Source organism: Bos javanicus, chromosome 16 (assembly GCF_032452875.1).
Source record: "Bos javanicus breed banteng chromosome 16, ARS-OSU_banteng_1.0, whole genome shotgun sequence".
Classification (NCBI taxonomy): Eukaryota; Metazoa; Chordata; class Mammalia; order Artiodactyla; family Bovidae; genus Bos; species Bos javanicus.
Genome location: NC_083883.1, coordinates 30,366,006 through 30,389,166, shown reverse-complemented (window position 1 = coordinate 30,389,166; position 23,161 = coordinate 30,366,006). Strand labels below are relative to the sequence as shown.

The 23,161-nt window shown below is 47.9% G+C and overlaps 1 protein-coding gene across 2 annotated transcripts in view; it reads left to right on the top strand.

The window, feature by feature from the left end:
• ITPKB (inositol-trisphosphate 3-kinase B) overlaps positions 1 to 23,161 on the top strand; it is a 103,086-nt gene that overhangs the window by 52,273 nt on the left and 27,652 nt on the right. The window contains exon 2 of one of the 2 annotated variants that reach the window (XM_061382408.1): positions 1,140 to 9,001. The exons of the other annotated variant lie outside the window; for it this stretch is intronic. Coding sequence (XP_061238392.1) covers positions 1,140 to 1,178 — 39 coding nt within the window. The 3' untranslated portion in view covers positions 1,179 to 9,001. Of the gene's footprint in view, positions 1 to 1,139; positions 9,002 to 23,161 lie in introns of those variants that run through there. 2 annotated transcript variants of the gene reach the window in all.

Sequence of the window (23,161 nt, the reverse complement as noted above, 5' to 3'; positions counted from 1 at the left end):
AACGGGGACTCCACATGGGCAACCAGAGTGGGACGTGTCCTGGAGACTTGCAAGGTTGTCCTGCCTGTCTCCCACGCCACTTTCGGTTTCATGGGGCTCCTCCCCAAAGAAGTATGACTCTCACTCACTCAAGAGGGCCCCTTTTGTCTGCCCACCACATCCCTTTTCTTCATGCCAACCGCGAGTTAATCCCAGGTGGTTTGTTAACAGTCACAGGTGTCACCTACCAAAGACCTTATGCCAGGCAGTGTCCTAGTACAGCTAGTTCTTAACACAGTCCCGTGAGGGAGGTATTATTATCACTCCCATTTTACAGACCAGGAAACTAAGGCTCAGAACCATGAAGTGGCTTGGCCTAGGTCACACAGTGGGCCAAATGCTGGACACCTTCACTGTCGGTCAGCAGAAGTCCTCAAGAACCCTGAATGGCTTGCTTCATGAATGTTACTTCCATTTTCTCAGCTCTTTGGGGCCACTATGACCAAACACTAGCCCCAAAGTTCTTCCCCAGGCTGCACATTGGAAATGTGGGAGCATTAACCAATCCTGATACCAAACCACAGTCCAAACCGAGTAAGTCAGCATCTCTGGGAGGGGGACCCAGGCAACAGTGGTTGTAAAGCTCCCAGGTGATGTTGTGCAGCCAAGGATAAAAATGTTGCAGTTGTCCACCAGGCCTCAAGCTGGTGGTGCTCCTTTGAGTAATCGAGGTGAAAGGTGACTGGGATCCTTCAGGAGGCTGAGGAATCCTTCAGCCCTTTGGGTGACCCACCTCTATGGCGGCTCCACTCTTTCTAGATACCTCTGCCACTGTCTTTTTATTTAATGGTGTCAGTTAGCCTATAAACTTTCTAAGCAGTATCTGGAACTCCCAGCTTGGGCCTCTCAAGACAGATGCAGGAGTGCGAGTGTTTGTTTTGAAGGGGGAGGTACAGTATTGTCCAGGAGAGCTGTGTCCTGCAGGGCTGCCAGTAGACCTGCACTCACTCCCTTCTTCAGCACTCAGGTTGAGGCATGTAAATGTCATTGCAGGTGGGAAGGGGTAAGCACAGATCCAAATCTGTACAATGCAAAGATATGCAAATTGGGTTTTAAAATAAAAGACTAATTTTTAAATCAAATCTTCTGCCTTGATGTAGGTGTTCCAGGCAATTGAAGGAAGGCAAGCTGACATCTAGCAGACCTGGGTTAGACCTCGACTCTGGATTTATCAAAATTTCTGCACTTACCCACTCTGTGCCCTTGCCACAGTGGCTGATAAGACTGAGGGAACAGACACAGTCCCTCTTGCACAGTGCCAGGCACAGAGTGCACACCCAACACATGAATTCTTTCCCTTTCCTTCTCTGCCCCATTGTAAAGATGAGGAAGTTCACTATTCTACAATAGTAAACCTGCTGGTCGACCTGATGGTACGTGAAGTAAGACCCCTCAAGAGCAGAAGAGCTGGTCTAGACAGGATCCACAGGCTGGGAAGAAAGGTGCCAAGAGCCCACCACCTGGTGTTCCATCTTCTCTCAAGACCACACGGTCTGACTTGGTAAAAGGAAGCAGATGGTTAATTTTCTGACCAAGGTGCTCAGCTGAAAGGCCACCAGAAGTGGCACTAATAATTTGGCCATCCCTGGTGAATTTTGGTTTCAGAGGACAGTGCCTCTCAAAGGCGCCCTCGGGCACAATGACGTCACCTCACAGGCTGACCATTTCCTATGTGGGGACTTTCTCTCAGCTTATGAAGAAACACTCACACAGACCTAGCTTATCCACAAGGTATGTGTGTGCGGTGGGGTGGAGTATGGTCTTGCATTTACCCAGCATGAGGTGGAACATTCTTCCCTGTTTATTGCAGGGACAGGCTAGCTGTCTTGTGTCCAGTGGGCTTTGAGGCGAGAGGGCAGCATAAATCTCTGTGCTGAGAGAAGACACTTTAAAATGTATCCCGGACAACAGGGCACTCCTGGCTTAGTGCCCTTGCTCTAACTTTTCTTTAGTTTGAGTTGCATCCCAACTCAGCTGAAAAGCCTGGGTCCTCCTTTTTGCTTCCTCCGCAAATGGTGAGACTTGGCTTTCCTTTTCAATAAAAATCGTGGATAACTTAGTACAGTTGATCACGGTGAAGTCACTGTCCAGGAACTCTCGTCCACCCGCTTTTTTTAGACAAGGACCCTGACACATTCAGCCTTATCTCCTTAGAGGACGAATTTCTGTTCCTCCTCGGTACTCAGCTGCCTTCGGGATTTCCTGCCTTCCGCCTCGCGGCCAAAAGGGATTGAGAACCTCGATGCTGCCTTTCAAACCTCAAAGGAATGAGAATTAAATTTGCAGCAGCCGGGGGCTCTTTCGGGGTCACGCGGTTTCGGGCAGCTAGTTGCACTCTGGCCCCGCCCTCCCCCGCCTCGCCTCGCGCTCTGCCGGGGCCTCTGGTGCCGCGGCTCCAAAAGGTAGGGGCGGAGCCGCGCTCACGTGGTTGTTCCGAGGCCTAGAGGCCCCGCCCTCTGGCTTCTGGGTTACATTTTTGCCCCTTTGCTGGATCTAGAGAGGCTGAGGAGTTGACCAGCGCTTCTGAGATCAGTTTTAGGCTTGGAGGTGGTCTCTATAGGTAGGTTAGAAGCGCAGACGTGGGGCCAGGGTGTCCATAACAATAGGAAAACAGATTTGCGGGGACTTTTCGCATTTCCCCTTGTCCCACGTTTGGCATCACTTTAATTCTCCGATTTCTGCCTTGTTGCGCCAAGTGACAGCAACTTACGCTGGTGAAGAGGGGGATTTCTTAAGACAGATTCTTTCTTAACCCTGTCTCCGGCACTTAGTAACGTAAAACGTTATACGTCTGTTGTAGATAATTGGATAAATCTAGAAAACTATAAAGAAATAAAAATCACTTATACTCATCGTGCTAAACACTTTAAAGCGTTTTTTGAAAAATTGCTTTCATACTGTCAAAATACAGTTTAAAATATATGCTTTGGGTTACTTTGATAAGGTAGAAAATTTCCATTCTCTTATCTGCTTTCTCCCTTAAAAACCACTTTAAAAGGGAAGCAGAATATTAACACAGATCAGTAACCACAATTGAGCCTTTTTTGAGAGTATCCAAAGACCACGGAATTTCAGAGCCAGCTGTTATTTTTTAGTTTATGTGGTGAATTCGTCTGTTTTATGGACTGAGGCTCAGAAGTGACATGACTTGCTTGGGGTTGCCAAATTAGCTCCCTAGACTCTTAAGAGCACAGAATAGGGCAACTCATTTTCAGGTTGGAGATTTAAAAAAGAAAGCCTGAGAAGGGTAGAGGGGAGGTAGGCAGTAACATTAGAAAGGGACAGTTTTCTTTGGAATTTTGATGCATTCTATTTTTTTTTTTTAACAAATGGAGCTAAAGTGACATATTCTAAAATTCTAAATATTGATAGACATTATTCCTCCATGGAAGAAAACAAGGAGACAGATACATAGAGAGGCAGAGAGTGCTGTTTTAGAGAGGCATGTGTTTCTTTGGGATACATGGACCAATCTATGAGGAAGTCAGTCCCAATCTCCTCTAGCCTAAGACTTAAAAAAAAAAAAAATTATTTTAATTGGAGGATAATTACTTTACAATATTAAGATGGTTTTTGCCGTATATCAGTATCAATCAACCATAGGTATACATGTGTCTCCTCCCTCCTGAACTCCCCTCCTACATACATTCCTCCCCACCCCATCCCTCCAGGTTGTCACAGAGCACTGGCTGTGGGTGCCCTGCTTCATGCATCAAACTGGCACTGATTATCTGTTTTACATATGGTAATGTATATGTTTCAGTGCTGTTCTCTCGGGTCGTCCCACCCTCTTCTCTCGCAGAGTCCGAAAGTCTTCTGTAAGTCTTGACAATGCCTTCTGCTGGGCAGCCGCCATTCTTCCTTCCTCCATTATTAGCACCTCCACCAAGACTGCCCCTCAGCAGCCACCCCGGGGCCTGCCCCCTGTTTCTCCTGCTGGGAGTATTAATTGACGACTCCTCATCACTTCCTGGGAGGCCTCCCTCTTCACACAGGAAACCTCTTTCCTGACAGCAGCCTAAAGTAAGCCTACTGTGAGTAGGGTTGTCAAGACCATGTGAAAACCTGACCAAAACACAATGTTGCTCTTTTTGAAATAGATAATTCACTCTTTTTCTCTCTGACTGGGACGGTAATGATAATACAAGTGAACACCTAAGAGACAGGAAGGAAGGGGGCAAGGCACAAGGATTAAAAAGAATGACACAAGCATTAAGAACAGGATACCACAAAAACTGGTTAGAACCTCCTAGGCCCAAGATGGTGGAAGATTCGCTTTCCAGTGGACCTTGAGCCTCATTGTGCGCTCACTATAAAATATTAGCATATACTAAATGACTCACTAGAATATTCCTCCCACTCATGAGCCTGTGAAATTACCCAGCCCATAAAAACTTACCACCCCCACACATCGGGGCCTTTTAAGACAGAACAGACAGGATTCCGTCTATGGAATGTGTTTCTCCCAGTGCCTTTTGAGAGGCCCGGACCCACTATCCTGGGGCTATAGCTCTTGCCTTCTGTGGTGGCCCATTCTGTCTCTATGGAGTGGGCATCTCACTAAATAAGACTGTTTTCCCTTTACTGTGGCTCACTCTTTAAGTTTTTTCCTGCACGAAGCCAAAGAGACTGCACTTGGAGTCCCATGCCGAGGACTCACGTGAGACCTGGGACGTGACCAGTGTCTCGTGCCTTGTTTTTTCCTACAGCACCTAGAGAGTGTCTAGTGCTATCTCCCCGTGTCCCAAGCTCTTTTCACAGATAAAGCGATGGATGAGGCACAGACCAGCTTACCTGAAGAGCTAGTGAATGGCAGAGCCGGAGTTCACACGGCTGGCTCCAGAGATCGTATTTCTAACCACTAGACTAGGTGAATTGATTTCCTTTATGGGCTCAGCCTTTTCCCCAAGGGGCAGTATGCTAGAGGAGGTCTCAGCCAGCTGCACAGGGATTTTCTTTTCTTCTTTCCTGAGCCAGACTCTGGTGTCTTTCAAACACTAAGTTAGAAGCCTTGGTTCCAATGCCCTCATGGCAGCCAGTTTTCATTTTGTGTCATTTTGTTTTCTTTTCCATAGGATGTTTTTTTGTCATGTTTAAGAACTAATTTGTCACTGAGTAACTTTTGTAAAACTTTTCATACCAGTAATGTTAGAAAAATAATTTTCGTTAGCTTCCATGTCCTAGTTTGGGTTTGGACAAGTGCAAATGTGTGACCAGAGAGAGCGTATTATGGGATTGGACAAATCTGTTTGAATACAAATCCTACCAGTGACCAGCAGCATATTTTTTTAAAAAATTCCTTCGTTTGATGTTTTTCAAACTGTTCAAGCTTGATATAGCATGTGAAATAAGTGAAATACCCATACAGGTGGGATAATACAAGATGTAGAGAAGTGAAGTTGGTCATCTCCCCCTTCAGCTATGTCCCTGTTAGTCAGTGTTAGATACTTTCTTCTACTGGGCAGTTTACTTGGCCTCTCCAAGCTTGTTTTCTTGTCAGTAATACAAGGATGATGCCCCACTTTGTGAAGGACTGAGCATAATTTATGTAGAAGGTTCTCTTCAAATGGTAGTTGTTTGCGGAACCTAAAAGAATGATACAAAGCAACTTATTTACAAAACAGAAATAGACTCACAGACATAGAAAACAAATTTATGATTACCCCAGGGGAAAACAGGCTTCCCTGGTGTCACAGACGGTAAAAAAATCTGCCTGCAATGAAGGAGACCTAGGTTCGATCCCTGAGTTGGGAAGATCCCCTGGAGAAGGAAATGGAAACCCACTCCAGTATTCTTACCTGGAGAATTCTATGGACAGAGGAGTCTAGTGGCCTATAGTCCACGGGGTCGTAAAGAGTTGGACACGACTGAGCAATTAATACACATTGAAAAGTGGGGTGGAAGTAGGGGTAAGGGGGATAAATTAGGAGTTTGGGATTAGCAGATACACACTGCTGCTGCTGCTGCTAAGTCACTTCAGTCGTGTCCGACTCTGTGTGACCCCATAGACGGCAGCCCACCAGGCTCCCCCGTCCCTGGGATTCTCCAGGCAGGAGAACTGGAGTGGGGTGCCAGTGCCTTCTCCAGATACACACTACTATATATAAAATAGACAGCAAGGACCTATTGTATAGCTCATGGAATTATAATCAATATCTTGTAATAACTTATAATGGAAAAGAGTGTGAAAAGGAAATTATATATATATATATATATATATATATATGTGCGTGTGTGTGTGTATAACTGAATCACTTTGCTGTGCACCTGAAACATTGTAAGTCAACTATATTTCAATGACATAGCAAATAAAATGGTAGTTATTATGTGTTGGGAACATATGTCCATTTGGGCTGCAGTGAGTTGCATTTTTGCCATGGAAAGAAGCGTTCATCAACTTTCCCGCTCGCTCAGTTTCTCCAGTCTCCTCTGTCTTGCAGCCTGTGGCATAACCCAGAGCTCAGGAGTGGGCAGCTGCTTGTGGGAACCCCTAGCCAGACCCAAAAGGCAGGTGGAACTCTCTTCCCCAACCATGAGCAGTAGTCAGAGTGAGTCTGGGTCTGAATTCCAGGCCTTCTGATCCTGGGGCTGGGCTTGTGTGAGATTCAAATGAAGTTAGAGGACTGAAGAGGAAGGAGAGACTGCCTTAACCCCTGCTCCCTCCCCCTCAAACCTCAGACAGCTCCCTGTGCTTCTCTCCTGCACATGCACCTCTTCCTGCCTTCTCCACCTGGATGCACTGGTCTCTCCCCAGCCAGGTGGCGTCTTGCCTGGGTGCTAATAATAGACAGGAGTAAATCTGCCAGGCAGTGCATTCAGGAGACTGTCCCAGCTCTGCTCTTTCACCGTGATCCTGGCAAACGGGCAGGGCTGACTTGGTAAATAGCCCTTGTGAGCAGAATAAGCCTTTGTGTGTCCTAGAGACTCCTGCTGTCCCTCCCTGAGGGCAGCACCCTCCTGGAAGGGTGATGGGGATGCCTTTGGCCTGGAAATCTTTGGGAAACCTGGTTTCCAAGAGCCCTAGACTTCCAGGCCATCTGGGGGCTGGGAAGGGACATTGAAAGACGGCTACTCTTCATAGATCTGCCTAAAAGGCAACACGATATGTTTATGTTAGTCCTTTTGGAGGCTCTAAAGCAGAAATCAGAGTGAAAGAAGAAAAGTAAAAGATCTACAGTTTTCCTATTAAAAAAAATAAGAATCCCCAAAGCCTGCCTACCCAATGCAGTAGATAGTTCTTGTAACTTGCTTGTATAAACTTCTTTAGAAATTGTTTCAGCACCCCTCTGGGCAGCTACCTTAAATTCTTTTTAAATTTCAAGGTAGGATATCCGTCCATTAATAGATTAAATGAAACACTTCCAGCCTTGGGGGTTATTCTCCAGGCACTTTTGCTAGATACCTTGCATTTGGATGATGTTTTGTGGTTTGCAAAGCACTTTCACATCTGTTTTCTCACTTAGTTGTCACAATAACCTTGGGAACCAGGCAGGGCATGTCTTGTTATTATCCTTGTTTCACAGATGAGGAAGCCATGGTTTTGGAAGGTTGAGTGGCCTGTTCAAGGTCACACAGGGGTAGAGAGAGCCCTAGAGCTCAGACTTCTCTTAATTGGCCTGCTTCCCACTGAGATGAAATAGCAGGATGGTTCCTGGGACCCAAGATCTGGGGTGTGGGGGGATGGAATTAGGGGGAATGTTCTTAGATTAAATTAATTCATAGTTCTTCTTTATGAGTGTGTGGACTTGCTGGTTCTGGCTACTTTTCTGCTTCATTAGAATTTGCAGGTAAGCCAAGATGGCTGACTTTGTGTTAGGCCATGCACAGTGGCGTGAATTAGCATGGGCGTGTCCGTGACTCTCCTTTCTGCATTGCTTTACACATCAAAATTGCCTGGCAGGTAATCATGAGTTAAAAGACGGTACACAAAAGGCATCAGGCAGCAGCCAGATGTTCATTTTAATAAATGGAAAATATGACTCAGAACTGGGGCCACTCTGACCCTCCAGGCAGGCAAATTAGCCCTTGAGGGTAAAGTCTTTGTCTTTGGATCGATTGTAGAGGATGTGGGAGCCCAGGGTCAGGTAGTTTTGTTTATTTCTCCCCACTTCTTGTGTTTGGTCTTGCTTAGATTCCTCTCGGCAGACTTTACAGAATATTCTACGAAAATTCTGCAGAACTGTGGGCAGTAATAATAAACAAGGCTCAGAAGGATGAGTTGGGGAAGTACTCAAGTGGAAATGTAGCTGAGGGGATAAACTGGAGGAGACAGAGTTCAGCGCTCAAGAAAGCTTTGTAAGGTCTTGATTCTTGTTGATGGTAAAAGCCTGCCTTTGCATAGCACTTTGGAGTGTCCTGAGAACCTTCACCTTTATGCCTTATTCCATATCACTCTCACAACCAAAGACGTGAGCAGAGCAGTTAATAATATCCCCGTTTTATAGGGGAAGTAGAAACCGAGAAGCAGGAAGGTTGAGTAATTTGCCCAAGGTTCCACAGCTAGTAAATGGCAAAGCTGGGCCCAGAGCCCCGGTTGTCCGACCCTTGCTCAGTTGAGTATTCTTTCCAATCCACCATCCAGCCTTCTTCCCCCTCGTCCTCCCCCCAGCTGCCCAGGGGCTCCTGACCATCTGTCTGCTTAGAGATAAGGGAAGCGATAGTGAGAAGTTTTCCAATGCTGAGATGTTTCTGGAAAAGAGCAGACCTGTATCTGGATCCTGATCTGTGCTTTTTGAGGGTAATGGGGCTGAGCCTTAGACACTCTGCTCTGGAGGAGAGTGCTGTGCAAGCATTTCCAAGTGTGGCGGGCTTCTTGCACACTGCTAGTGGAAAGTAGTAAGAGTTCCATTTTCCTGTTTCAAGCGAGCATTTCCCCCTTGGGGTTATAGTAACCACTTCCTCCTCAGCACCCAGTGGAACGTGGTAAACACCAGTTACAGCAGAGTATTCCCTTCTGAGAGCAGGGTTCCTTTTTTTCCTCTTGTCTTGAAATACACGCAGGGTCTGATGGATAAGTCTCCTTCCCCTCTGATACAGGGCTTGGGGAGTACAGAAAACCCACATGCAGGTCAACTGCAGGTCTCCCGAGGTGCTTTGTCATCCTGCTTCATTTTGGAGGAAACTGGGTTGGCCTTCCACCTAGTAGGAATATGGAGCGGTTAATTATCAGGAGTTGAGGGGAGCACGCTGCATCAGGTTGCTAGGAATGAAAAGGAACAAACCCTGCAGGGTTTTTTTTGAAGACTTTCAGGGGAGCAGAGCAGGACTTGGTGGTTAGGTAATGATGAAAAGGAAGCAAGTAGGGATTCTAGAGAAATGAAAAGAGTGTGGGGGATATAAGGAAAGGATCAGTAAAGAATGAGTAAGATGTTTGAAGAGGGGCTGTTGATTTTAGATATTTTTAAACTAATACTTAAAATGTATATTTATTATTGCTGGTTTGCCATACACTTGGTACAAGAACTTCTGAATCCACCCCAGTCCTTTGTAGAACCTTGAAGACCATGGAATCCCACCCCCAGAAAATGCTTGTGATGTAGGCCTGGTCACGCCAACTTTGGAGGGCGGCAGCTGAGGTGGAGTGGCATGTGGGTGAGCTTGAGGCATGTGTGAACCATAAAACGTCCTGACTCTGTCCTCCAATTATGCAGTGACTGAGCCAAAGAAGGGGAAAAAGTAAAACCACTCTTTGTGAATTTGTGCTTAATCTTTATGCATTATTAAACAGAACAATAAAAGAGCAGGTCTCTGAGCCTATCTGGAAGAGCGATCTCGGCAGAACAAGCGGGAGCTTCCTGCAACTCTGGCGGGTTTGCAGGACAATCCAGATATAGAAACTTAAATTGCACACAGGCTTGTAGCATTTCCCACTTTGTGCAGATAGATAAAAAAATAGATAAAAAAGCCGAAAGGCCAAGAAGTAGAAATATATGACATACATCTCATGTATATGATGTGCATTATGTATCAATCTATGCTGTGCTATATTCTGTACTCTATAGGTACCAAAGATCTATCAAAATTTCCATACATCTTGAGAGTTTAGAAGAATCCCTTGATAGGTAAGAGTTGAGACTCTGGCTACAGGTTGGGAGTTGGCTGGAGTCACAGTTCCTGTGACTGTGTTTAGACCGCCGAGGTCTCTGTGTTGGTCTTCTTCATGCCATCCCTACTCCTCAGCAAGACTGAAGGTGTTTTCACAGTTGCTCCAGTGCTTCCCTTTTTAAAAACAGGAATATCTAGAAAAACATTCTTGCCATACACTTGGCACAATTTAAAGCACGTTCTCCATGTTCTCCACTTGTCAGAAGCAGGTTTCTGGTTAGGAAGGACCAGTGTTCTGAGGGTAGTGGGTATTTCTGATCACTGGAATTGGGGGACAGAAACCAAATGCAAGCTCTGTCCCCCAGACCGTCTTCCTGTTTGTCTGCCTGAGTTCACACCTCTCATTAGGAGCTGCAGTCTGGAGCGAGATATCTACAAAGTGAAAGTGAAGTCGCTCAGTCGTGTCCGACTCTTTGCGACCCCATGGACTGTAGCCTACCAGGCTCCTCCGTCCATGGGATTTTTCTAGGCAAGAATACTGGAGTGGGTTCCCATTTCCTTCTCCAGGAGATCTTCCCGACCTAGGGTTTGAACCCGGGTCTCCTGCATTGTAGACAGACACTTTACCATCTGAGTCACCAGGGATATCTACACCCCTTCATCAAACCTAAAATTCCTTTCACCTCCCACAGAGGCACACCCAGGGCAGCACTCCTCACCAGCACACAGACAGGTGCTTATCTCTGGTCCAGAATTCCTTCCTGTTTTCATGTTGTCAGGATCCCAAGGCCTTTGCAAGCATCTCCTGTGAACAGGGATCTCACCTCCAGGCTGGAGTGGGCATGTGAAAGAGTCATGCTCTCACACCCAGAGGTAAAACAGTCATGGTCCAAAGCAGAGAGCTGTTGGGTGTTTGTTTTTTAATCCATCTTCCTCTCTTACCTGGACAATCACACAACCTCAAAACTGATCTCTCTGCCCTGCTTTCTGTTCCCCAGGTCTGTCTTCACACAGGCTGAATGAGATCTTTAAAACCCAAAGCTGATCACAATGCTCCTCTCCCAGAACCCCCACTGCCTTCCCATATCTCTCAAATAGAAGCCAAGATCCTCAAGGCAGCCTGAGGAGCGCTGCCCCAATGGGCCTGTTTTTCTTTTCCCACTCCCCTGTGCTCGTTCCATTCGGGCGCTTGTAGCTCTTGCTGACCTTTGATCCCGCCCAGCACACTGTGTCTCAGGCCCCTGAACTGGGCTGCTCTCTTGACCTTGGCCAGGACCAGGCCGTGTGCAGGGCTCAGCTCCTCACTTCCTGCAGGAAGGCCTTCCCTGAGCGCCCAGCCCAGATAGCAAGCCCTCCCCCTGCCCTGAGCCACACCCTTTCCTCTGCCTCCCTTTATCTTTCTTCAAAACACTCACTGCCATCCGATGTACCCGGTATTTATTTATATGATGTACCATTTATATATTTATGCCTTTTTCCACTGGGAAGGGAGGGGCTTTGCTGTGTTCACTGCTGTAGCCGCTGTGCCTCGGACACAGCATGTGGCAGATACTCTATAAATATTTGTTCAAAGGCCAGCAGGGAAATGAACCCACCAGCAGCAGCATTTATTGAGCTCTTGATTGGGCACCGTGTTTGTAGCAAGGGGTACAAAAATGACCCTCACGGTCCTGCTCGAACCATCTTGCTCTCGTCTCTGTGGGAGGGAGTCACACGTAACTCTGTCCCTCACTACTGTTCTGAGTATTGGAAAGGCCACTCACTGTGTTATTCTAGCTGTTATCCTCCTCTGATGTTCCTGGGCTTCCAGAGTTCCATGGGGCCCCATTCAGGGAACAGTGTCCAGTCTGGACCTTGAGGAGCCTGCCCAGAGGGGAAGGAAGGCTGCTTCTCCCTCAGATGAAGGGGCATTTTGGAGGCGGCTGTGTTCTTGGATCAAATGCAAGGAGAAGCACTGAAGGTGCTGGAGGAGACAGAACAGCAGGGTATGCATGTCACGTGTGTGTGTGTGTGTGTGAGAGAGAGAGATCTGGGTATGCATGTCACGTGTGTGTGTGTGTGTGAGAGAGAGACATCTGGGCTTCCCAAGTGGTGCTAGTGGTAAAGAACCTGTCTGCCAATGCAGGAGACGTGAGACGGGGGTTTGATCCCTGAATTGAGAGGATCCCCTGGAGAAGGGTGTGGCAACCCACTCTAGTATTCTTGCCTGGAGAATCCTATGGACAGAGGAAGCCTGGAGGGCTGCAGTCCATGGGGTCGCAAAGAGTCAGACACGACTTAGCTTGCTTGTGATCTGTACATTTTTAAAATTGTAAAAGCCAACTAACTGTATCACAGACATTTTAGGAATAAAGTAAAAGAACCTATAACCCTACTATCATCATAACCCTAAAATTTTAACTAAGTCTATTGATTTGTTGATTATTAATTAACTGGTTAATTTATATTCCATCTTCTTTTTTAAAATTTTATTTATTTAGCTGCATCAGGTCTTAGTTGGGGGTTGCCTTGGGGGCAGCTTAGCTGCCCCAAGGTATGTGGGATCTTAGTTCCCTGCCCAGACCCCAAGGTATATGGGATCTTAGTTCCCTGTCCAGGGATCAAACCAGTGTTCCCTGAATGGCAAGGTGGATTCTTAACCACTGGATCAACAGGTGAGTCCCTGTATTTCATCTTAATTCGAAGAGGTTTGAGGATGCTTACAAGCTTATATGTAGTACAATAGAATATAATAAATAACTAAGAAGTCAGAACAAAGGCTTAAATAGGTTTATGGAAGTCAATATAAACTTTATGCAGAAATGCATATTAATATAACTATTCATATACATTCATGTATTTCCTCCTGGCCTTTTAATTATGCACAATCTTCATAGATTATTCTGCTTTCCCCCCTGCCACCATTTAACACTATACCAAATTTTCCATGTTACCTTCTAACTGTTATTGTTCAACACGGAATGATGAATCCCAAGGACGTACCCCTAATTTATTTAATCATTCCTCTATTGTTAGATCTTGAGTTATTTTCAATGCTATTGTTAAATAAACAATGGCTTAATTAACATCTTTGTGCTTGTAAGTTTTTCCATATTTTAGAGTATTTCCTTAAGTAGATTTCCAGAGGTAGAATAACTAATGAAAGCTTCAGACATTTTTATGGCCTTTAAAACATATTCGTGAACTGATTTCCCTCAAGGTCCTATACAGCTGGGTGTCTCCAGCAGCCTCCCACTGTGCACTCCTCCTCACAAGCACTTGTATTGATTATGTTTCTGTTTTTTACTGACTTAATGGGGAAATCTTATATTGTTTTTTTCATTATGTGTTGGTTGAGTTTATGTTGCCATGTTATCTATTGGCATCTTAGAGGTTTTTTTCACCTATTTCTGTGAGTTCTTTATGTACAGAATGTGTTAACCCTTCCATCATAATGTATTCTGTAAAATATTATTCCCAGTTTGACTTTTACTTACATTTGGGGGTTGCTTTGCTCTTAATACTTGGAAGTCTTACATTTGGGATAGTCAAAGCTCTGTTAATTTCCTCTGTCGTTTCTGCCCATTTCCCTGGAGACCGTAGTCCGAGTTCATTAGCCCGGCAGTCCAGGTCTTAGTGATCTTGGCTTGGTTCTCCTCTCCCAAAGCCTCACCTTCTCTTCTCCTCTTGAAACCATCTTGTCAGAAAGCTGAACCAGTGGCATATCTAGCATATTTGGCATGTGGCATGGATTTTTTTTTTAAACACTCTTCTGTATGACAAAATTATTTTCAGTGATGATAAAGAAATAAATAATGAAAATGGCCAGGAAAGATTTGCAGACAATAAAACTTTTCTACTATTGAATTTTGTACATATGATCATGCCAGTCAATAAAAACTGTGGTGGTGCTGGTGGTTGTGGGTCGGGGCGTAGAGGCAGAGATGAGTAGTGGATTTAATCCTTGTTAAAGATAGTAATGCATCCTTTGGGAACAGGGGAAAATTTGCACTTACATATTGGTCTGTAGCTGTAATGACTAATAACATTATAGCTCCTATTTCTGTTGTTGTTGTTTAGTTGCTGAGTCATGTCCGACTCTTTTGCGACCCCATGGACTGTAACCCGCCAGGCTCCTCTGTCTCTGGTATTTCCCAGGCAAGAATACTGGAGTGGGTTGCCATTTCCTTCTTCAGGGGATCTTCCCAACCCAGGGATTGAACCCTCATCTCCTATACTGACGGGTGGATATTTTAACGGCTGAGCCACCGGGGAAGTCTTCTATTTCTGAGGCTCGTATAAATTTGTCAGACTTCATAAAAACTGACCCTCCTTTGCATATTCATGTTAGGTAGACAGAGCCAGATTTCTCCATCTGTCTTCGCTTGTAGTTGGTTGTAAAGAATTTTTTATTCATTTTAATTTTGAAAGTTTTTTCAATTGAAATGTCAGGTATACAAGTAGGAAAAAAATCTTAAACATAAAGGTATGTTTGGCAGAAATTCACCAATTTCCCATTTCACAGTAAATCCAGAAACTGTAACACTGTCCTTATCTGTCTTTCTTTGGGGTTGATTGTATGTCTCTGCTTTTGAAAAAATTTAAACATTAAAAAAAAAAAGAAATTCCACAAGTGGTCTTAACAGAATGTCAGGGAAGCCAACTTCTGTGTAGAAAACAGTAAATTTATTAAAGGATAAGTAATGGGCTTCCCTGGTGGCTCAGACAGTGAAGAATCTGCCTGCAGTGTGGAAGACCCAGGTTCGACCCCCTGGGTCAGGTCGATCCCCTGGAGAAGGGAATGGCTACCCACTCCAGTATTTTGGGGGCTTGCTTGGTGGCTCAGATGGTAAAGGATAAGTAATAAAGCTGTGAATTTGAAGCTTACATATGGTATTAAAAATTAAAGTCATGTGCTCAATTGTTTAGAGTTAGATAAGAGGCTTGGAGGAATTAGACAAAATGTTAGGTTAGGAATATGTTCAATCAGAATTGCCAGCTTGTGGTGATAATAAAAAGCTGATCAGTTTTATTATTGTTGTAAATTTCCCAGCAGACTGTTAACCCTCTTAATTGCTTACCTCTAAGGCAAACTGCCCCCCTTCGCCTGGGCTTGGTGGTGAGCTAACCTGCTTGCTGTTCTGAATGTGCTTTTATTTCTCTGTTTTGCTTATGTTTTTCCCAGGGCTGAAATCTTACCTGAAACACACACACGCCCTCTGCACCATCCTCATCTTCCAGGATGTAGCTTAAATGCCACCTTTCCTGTAGAGCTTCCTTAATGTATTTCCCCTGATTCCCAACTAAGCTAACTTCCTATAGCCCCTATCTGCACCTCCGTAAAATCGCCAACATTTTCTACACTCTAATGTAGTTTTTTATCCCCCATAAAGAACTCAGCACTGAACCTAGGACATAGTATAAGGATTGGTGTACCTTGCTGAATTGGAATGGGTACAAACTGTCCTGGGTGGTAGAGGACAAAACGAGGAGGAATAGGCAGGAGGGATCACGGGATTTTGGATTTCATAAGCAGGGGAGGTGAGTGGAGGCTGTTTTTGTCGGGACAGGGCCAAGGAGAGAGCAGAGTGCGACTGTTTGCTCTCAGTCAGGATAGAAGTTTCTGGAGAGGACAGCCGACAAAGAGGTGGCACACTTGTGGAACCAGCTTTGACCTGGGTTTGTAGAAACCTGGATTCTTCTCTGTTGAGCTTGTGGTCTGGGCAGGTCCCTCCCCTCTGGGCATTCTTTGCAGTGAGGGACCTGCACAGAGTGGCCTGAACTCTAGCTGCTTCTTGCTCCAGCGTTCACAAGGTGAACTTTAGGTGCCTTTGCTGCTGCTGCTAAGTTGCTTCAGTCGTGTCCGACTCTGTGCAACCCCATAGACGGCAGCCTACCAGGCTCCCCCATCCCTGGGATTCTCCAGGCAAGAACACTGGAGTGGGTTGCCATTTCCTTAGGGGCTCCTAAAGGGTTTAGGGTTCACACAAGGTGCCTTTAGGGGCTCCGCCTTCCTTTTGTGTCCAAGTCCCTGGCCAGCCGTGCCCTGGGTCTGTGGGTGGAAGCCAACCCCTTCTGGGAGTTGTGTGCAGCCTGGACCAGCCTCTGATGGGGATGGGAGAGGCCAGGGAGCCTGCTCAGGGTGACCTGTCTGGGTCCTGGGTCTGGGGTGCTCCTGGAGGGGCTGGCCCTGGGGGCAGGACCTTATGAAGGCCTTAGAGGCTGCTGCCTCTGGTTCTTGACTTCTGGGTGTGTGTGAAGCTCCTCCTTCTGCTTCAGGAATCACAGCTTTCAGCCAGACTCCACAGTGAGGACTGGGGCTTCTGGAGGAGAAGACTCTTGCCTTCCAAGCAGCCTCTGAGTCCAGGAGGGCACTAGGCCTTTAGTGTAACGGGCATTGATTACTTCTTGACTCTGGGAGGGTCATGCTTTAGGGCCTAGGGTTTCAGCTGTTCGCTGACCTCACGGATTGCTCGCTGTAGTTTGAGTGACACCCATGGTACAACCAGATAATTTGATTTTGCTCTAAAGGGAGCCACAAATGAACATGCAGGGTGTGGAGGAGTAGTTCTCCAGGGAAGGAAGCGATGAGCTTCTGCATGTGTTGGGCAAGGGGACATGTGGTGTGGGGAAGGGCAGAGAGGAGGTGATGAGTGAGCAGGGTTTGAGAGAATGGAGACCAGCTCTCTGGGCAAGTCAGGAGGGTGGCTCTCCAGCCAGAGGGAGCAGCATGAAAGGCTCAGAAGCATGAAGCCACATTATGTGTCTTGGCGGAAAGGTCAGATTTTCTTCTTCAGCACAGGGGGTGGAGGGACATGGCTGGGCCAGAGCTCTCAAGAGCCCCTCTGAAGGAGTTTGGTCTCTGTTCTGAAGACTTTGGGGAAGCTGTTGAGGGTTTAAAGCAGGCAGGGGTCTGCTGAAATTGGCGAGATGAGCTTTACATTGTAGAAAGAGATGCGGAGCGGGAATTGGAGGAAGGCACACCTGGAGAAAGGGAAGGCCGTCTAATCCAGGTAAGATGGGAGGAGCACAGGGTGGTGCAGATGAGGATGGGAGAGCTGTCAGGGAGATAAACTCGGGGGCCTTGGACCATCTGCGCCAGAGTCTCCTTAGCTCCCCTGAGGGGAGATCCCCAGGTCTTCCACATGGTTTGTGATCCTCATTAGTTCCTGTCAGGCCTGCTGAACGGGTGTCAGGGCAGGACTCTGCCCAAAGCCCCTTCAGCCCCCAGCCACCAGGAAACCAGTGAGGTATGTGGGCAAACAGTGGGACTCCTGTCTTCCTGATGCTCTCTGAAGGAGCTGGTTGTCTTGGGAGCAGTGAGCAATTGGGCTCTGGCCTCTGAGAGCCTCTGGCTTTGGGGGAGGCACCCTGATTGGGTGGCTTGGTCACCTTGGCGTCCCCAGCCCCCAGCCATAGGTGCTCTGGCCACAGGATCCCATCTGGTGGTCCCTGCTCTTCTCGTTTCATAGCCGGTCTCTCCCCAGCCTTCCCTGCAGACAGCCTGTGCTTCGTGCATCGCCTTCGGGAGGACTGCAGGGTGGACATGAGACCAAGGCATTTATCGCTCATACCTCTCCTTATCCAGGAGAAGCCCCTTGGTGGCTGGCCCTCTTCCATCCAGTTCATCATTTTATTCTCATTTTCACCAGATTTAGGGGAAGAGAGAGGTTGGGCAGGAGCTTTGGCTCTGCTGCTGCTGCTAAGTCGCTTCAGTCGTGTCCGACTCTGTGCGACCCCATAGACAGCAGCCCACCAGGCTCCCCCGTCCCTGGGATTCTCCAGGCAAGAACACTGGAGTGGGTTGCCATTTCCTCCTCCAGTGCATGAAAGTGAAAACTCAAAGTGAAGTCGCTCAGTCGTGTCCGACTCCTAGCAACCCCATGGACTGCAGCCTACCAGGCTCCTCCATCCATGGGATTTTCCAGGCAAGAGTACTGGAGTGGGGTGCCATTGCCTTCTCCATTGGCTCTGGTGTGGGCCTATACCTAAAAGTGCCCCTGCCACTGCCCTGGGAAATACTCAGAGGCCATAGGACCCTCTGGTTTCTCCTAGCATTCTTTTTTTAAAAATTTTTATCAGAGTACTATGTGTGTGTTAGTTACTGAGTCGTGTCTGACTTTTTGTGATCCCATGGACTGTAGCCCACCAGGCTTCTCTGTCTATGGATTCTTCAGGCAAAAATACTGGAGTGGGTAGCCATTTCCTTCTCCAGGGGATCCTCCCAACCCAGGGATTGAACCCAGATCTCTTGCACTGCAGGTGGATTCTTTACCGTTTGAGCCACCAGGGAAGCCCATACTTAATCGAAATATAGTTGCTTTCATTTCAGTTCAGTCACTCAGTTGTGTCCAACTCTTTGTGACCCCATGGACTGCAGCACTCCAGGCTTCCCCGTCCATCACCAATTCTCGGAGCTGACTCAGACTCATGTCCATTGAGTCGGTGATGCCATCCAAGCATCTCATCCGCTGTCATCCCCTTCTCCTCCCACCTTCAATCTTTCCCAGCGTCAGGGCCTTTTCCAGTGAGTCAGTTCTTCGCATCAGGTGGCCAAAGTATTGGAGTTTCAGCTTCAGCATCAGCCCTTCCAATGAATATTCAGGACTGATTTCCTTTAGGATTGACTGGTTGGATCTCGTTGCAGTCCATGGGACTCTCAAGAGTCTTCTCCATCACCACAGTTCAAAAGCTTTACGAAGTTGTATTGGTTTCTGCTGTACAGCAAAGTGAATCGGCTATACATATATCCATCCCCCCTTTTCTGGATTCCCCTAGCATTTTGAGTGTTAGGTTTTGTGGCTAAGACATTAAGGTTTCTCCTGACCCACTGTGGTGATGCCATGGTGAGCGTCTCCTCCCCAAGGCTGGGCCACAACTGGCGGTCCCAAGTGCCGGGCACCCCTAGTTCTAAATTCTGCTCTGATTTGAAGCCCATCAGAGCCTGTTCTGTTCAGCCATGACCCCGTGATGTCCCACCTCTCTGGTTGAGGAGACTGGGCCTGGTTGTGTGGCTCAGAAGTGCTGGGTTCTCCTTCAGCTTCCCTAAGTAACCACTGAGCCACCTCTTGCCTCCCTCTCCCTGGCTACTAATCTAATCAGAGAGGGCACCTTTCTTTGAGTGTTTTATCCTTTAGACCTAAATGGCCATGTCTCACCTTGCCTGTGGGGTGGGCAAGTGTTGAAAGCATTCCCCTTGTTCTCCCACATCATCCTCCCGACAGTCCGAGAGGCAGGGTGGTCCTGTGCACTGTCTGCAGATGGAGAAGAAACTCAGGGGGGTAGGTGACTTGACCGTGTTACGTGGCAGTGAGTAGTGCTTTTACAACCAGTTGAGGTCTAAGGCATCCTTGGAGCCTGATCCCCTTCGTCTGTCATCCAGAAACTCAGCTTGAACGCTGTCGGAGGCCAGGCAGGTAATGCAGGTGAACACCCGGTGACAGGTGACAGAAGGTCCATCTCAAGGTGTGTAGTTTAGCTGCGGCCCACAGACGGTCATCACCCCCGATTGCGGGGGGGGGGGGGGAGGGTGGGAGCGCAGTGTGAAGCACAGTATTTCAAAGAATGCTGGAAATCTGGATGTTTGTGTGAAATGTCCTGATTTTTAAATGTTGGCAACTGGTTTCGAACAAAACAAATTGTTGGCAAAGAAAGCGAGTGTGCTGGCCACTGGCTGGAGGCTCGGTCCTGCGTCCTCCGGCCGCTCAGTGGCTTTCCTCTGGGTCTGGTTTGGAGCTGAGGGGGAACTCCGCCGCCTGACTTCCCCAGCCAAGGGTTTGGGAAGTTGGGGAAGAGGAAACCGTCCCAGGAGCTGCCGGTCCATCCGCGCCCTGCTGGCCAAGCACCCTGTAAATAGCTCATCTGCTTGCATTCCCAGGGCAAATACTTTCCATTTTCCTCTTGGGTCACCGTGAATTCTGGGGTTCTCTGGCAGTTTATTGCCTCGCTTCCTCTTCCAAAGATTGAAATGACGGCGGCTTGAAAATATTTTCTCCATTTGGGTTTTTCCTTGGTGACCTCACTCGGAGACAGATGTGCCCTAATAATAGCATCGAAAATTGAGGGGGATAGATGAGCCAGCTGGTTCTGTTCCCTAGAAGTTATGTTACAGTTCCCAAATGTGGGCGGTCCCCAGGGACCTGGGGTGGAGGCAGAGCCTGTGACAGGGCCAGGGTCACCATGAGACTCCGGAGTGCCCCCCTCTCTGGGACAGAGTCCCTGCGGCTGTGTTTACCCGGGAGGGAGGCTCTCACGCCTAGTCCGGGCTCCCAGCTCAGCTGCTGGGCTCCCGGCACATGGCAGGTGGACAGTGCAAAGGAGGTTTGCACTTGGCATGGATTGGCAGACCGAGCGCTTTCTCAACTCCTGCCTTTTCCCTGTGCCCAGAGGCTTAGAACTTGGCGAGACCTAAGCCCAGTCTGTCTGGAGCAGCCAGTCTTCCAAGGGTCTCTCTGGTTGCTTTGGCTCAGGCCCGCTGGCTGGAAGGACCCTCGGTCCTTAAGCCTGTTTCTCAGCTTCTGCCATCTGAGAATACGTTTTCCAGACAACCCACTTGCATCTCTCAATAACCTTTCACTTCCCCCGACTTAGTTGGAAGGGGCTGGAAACACGTCTAAGGGAATCAGAAGCATTCCATAAGCCATGTGGGCAAGAAGGGGGACTTTTGTAGCTCAAGCTTTGAGGCAGAGGGTGGGGTGTCCCTTGTATAGAAAACCCTTCACCATCTATATGCAGGTGCTGGTGCTGGGTTGTGGGTTGGCTCCTCTGTAATCTGAGGGAGAAGCTGGGAGAGACTGTGGCAGAAGCCGGCTTTCAGTTCAGTTCAGTCGCTCAGTCGTGTCCGACTCTTTGGAACCCCATGGACTCCAGCACACCAGGTTTCCCTGTCCATCACCAACTGCCCGTGTCTTCACACAGGAGATCCCCAACGTGGTGTTAGGATCCGTTCCCTGTGTGACTTAATTATCCCAAGAGCTGCTGTAAAATACTTCAGTGTGAGATAAATGTTAATGCATTGTAGCCTAAAGCAGAAAAGTGAAGGAAACAATTGTGGGGTGTGTGGGAGACCCCCCTGAAGTTGGGCATGTCAGGGCTGCCAGGGATGGGAGTTAGGGCAGGAGCCCCAGGTCTGTCCCCTGATTGGGATCCAAGCCTGGATGAACCTCTTGGCCCCTGGGAGCTGCTCAGGGAATGAAAGGTGCCCTGGGAGGCTCCTGCTATGCAGTAAAGTGCTAAGTAAGCACTCAGGGCCCCAGTTGACAGAGAGGCATGGGGATGGGTGATGAGTCAATCTGTTTATGAAAATCACACATACCGACAGACGTCAGGATGACCCGGGGGACAGCTGCACTCTGATAGCTGACAAGTCTTGCTCATACTTGGGGGTTCACTGGTGTGTCTTTCTGGCAACCCATTTCCTGTGCCTCCAGCAGTCTGCACGTGAACAGATGCATGACCGCCTCACTGAGACAGCCCTCTACCCAGAACAGCCCTGGTTGGGAGAGGGAGGCTGGGTGACTCAGAGCTCTGCCTCAGCTCTGTTGGGCAGGGCCGCCGCAGTCGGGTTCCGAGCCTCTGCAAGCCCGCCTTCCTATTTGCTGAGCGCCGCTCAGCCACAGGCAAATCAGCGTCATCTGTTAGAAACATGAATTGCAGCCATGTGTCTTGCTTGGAAATATTTTCTAAATATAGCTAAATATTTGATACTGCACATGATTTGTTCTCATGTGGTATTCACGCTCTTCCTGAAAAGTTTCCTTGTTAGAAATGCCTTTGGTGGGAGTTCCCCCAAAATCTGACTTTGGCATCAGTCCAGAATATCCCCTTTTGACCAACACCCTTACAAGTGCTTCCTGGGGTCTCAGAAACTACTTAAACAGTAGTTTTTAATTTGTGAATGTTCTTCCCTAGAGAAGAAAACTTTTATCAAGCTGAGGAGTGAGGAGTTCTTGTCTCTTCTAGTAATACTAGGTACACAGTAGGATCCTCAGGTTCTTAAGTTTATAACCAGAAGATTTCAGTCTCAGAGCATCTTTGAGAGAATACAGGGAATCTCTGAGCTGCTAACACAGGAGAAGCTTGTTTCCATAAGCAGTGCTGTTCTGCTTGTGAGCACTGGAGGAAGAGAAGAGGACATTCTCCATTCTTCCACATTTTGCAGAAAACTTCCTCTCCGATTCCTGGCCTTTTAAATGTCATCTTCTAGAAAGGAGAAGGGGCTTCCCAGGTGGCGCTCATGTTAAAGAACCCACCTGCCAATGCAGAAGACAGACGTCAGAGACTCGGGTGCGATCCCTGGATTGGGAAGATCCCCTGGAGGAGGGCATGGCAATCCACTTCAGTGTTTTTGCCTGGAGAAATCCCATGGACAGAGGAGCCTGATAGGCTATAGGCCACAGGGTCACACAGAGTCAGACGTGACTGAAGCGACGTAGCACGCGGAAAGGAGAAGGGGGCAACAGAGGATGAGATGGTTAGATGGCATCATTGACTCAATGGACATGAATCTGAGCAAACTCTGGGAGATAGTGAAGAACAGGGGAGCCTGGCGTGCTTTAGTCCATGGGTTGCAAAGAGTCAAACACGACTCAGCAAGTGAACGACAGCAAAGCATGGGGAGAAGAAGTCTGTTTCCAGTGGGCCACCTGTCAGAGCTGCCTGGAGCCTGTTGCCTGGCAACAGGCAGAGTGACTTCTTTCACACCTTGGGTCCCTGGGGGAAGACTGGGGTGGTGAGAGGGGAGGGTCACCAGTAAATAGAGGAACTGCTGGTAGTTGCTGGGCAAGGCTGCCTCTCATACCCATCCTAGAAGGGCCCCTGGGAGTTCTGGACTTCCAGGAAGTCTCTGCTTAAGGAAAGAGTCGATCTGTTTCTGGGGACCCGCTGCCTGATGTCTGTGGCCTTCATCCTCTGCACTTTCCTCTTGGAAAGGTGGCCTCCGAAGGCCAGGGCTGGGGTAGAGAAGGAGGTGATCAGACCCTGCTGAGCCAGTGCAGAACCCCCTTCCATGTGCTTCATCCCATGGACGGGCTCCTGTCCTCAGGAGGCTTACAGACCAGACCGGACACATGAGAGGTTTGCAGTACTCACCTCTACTGAG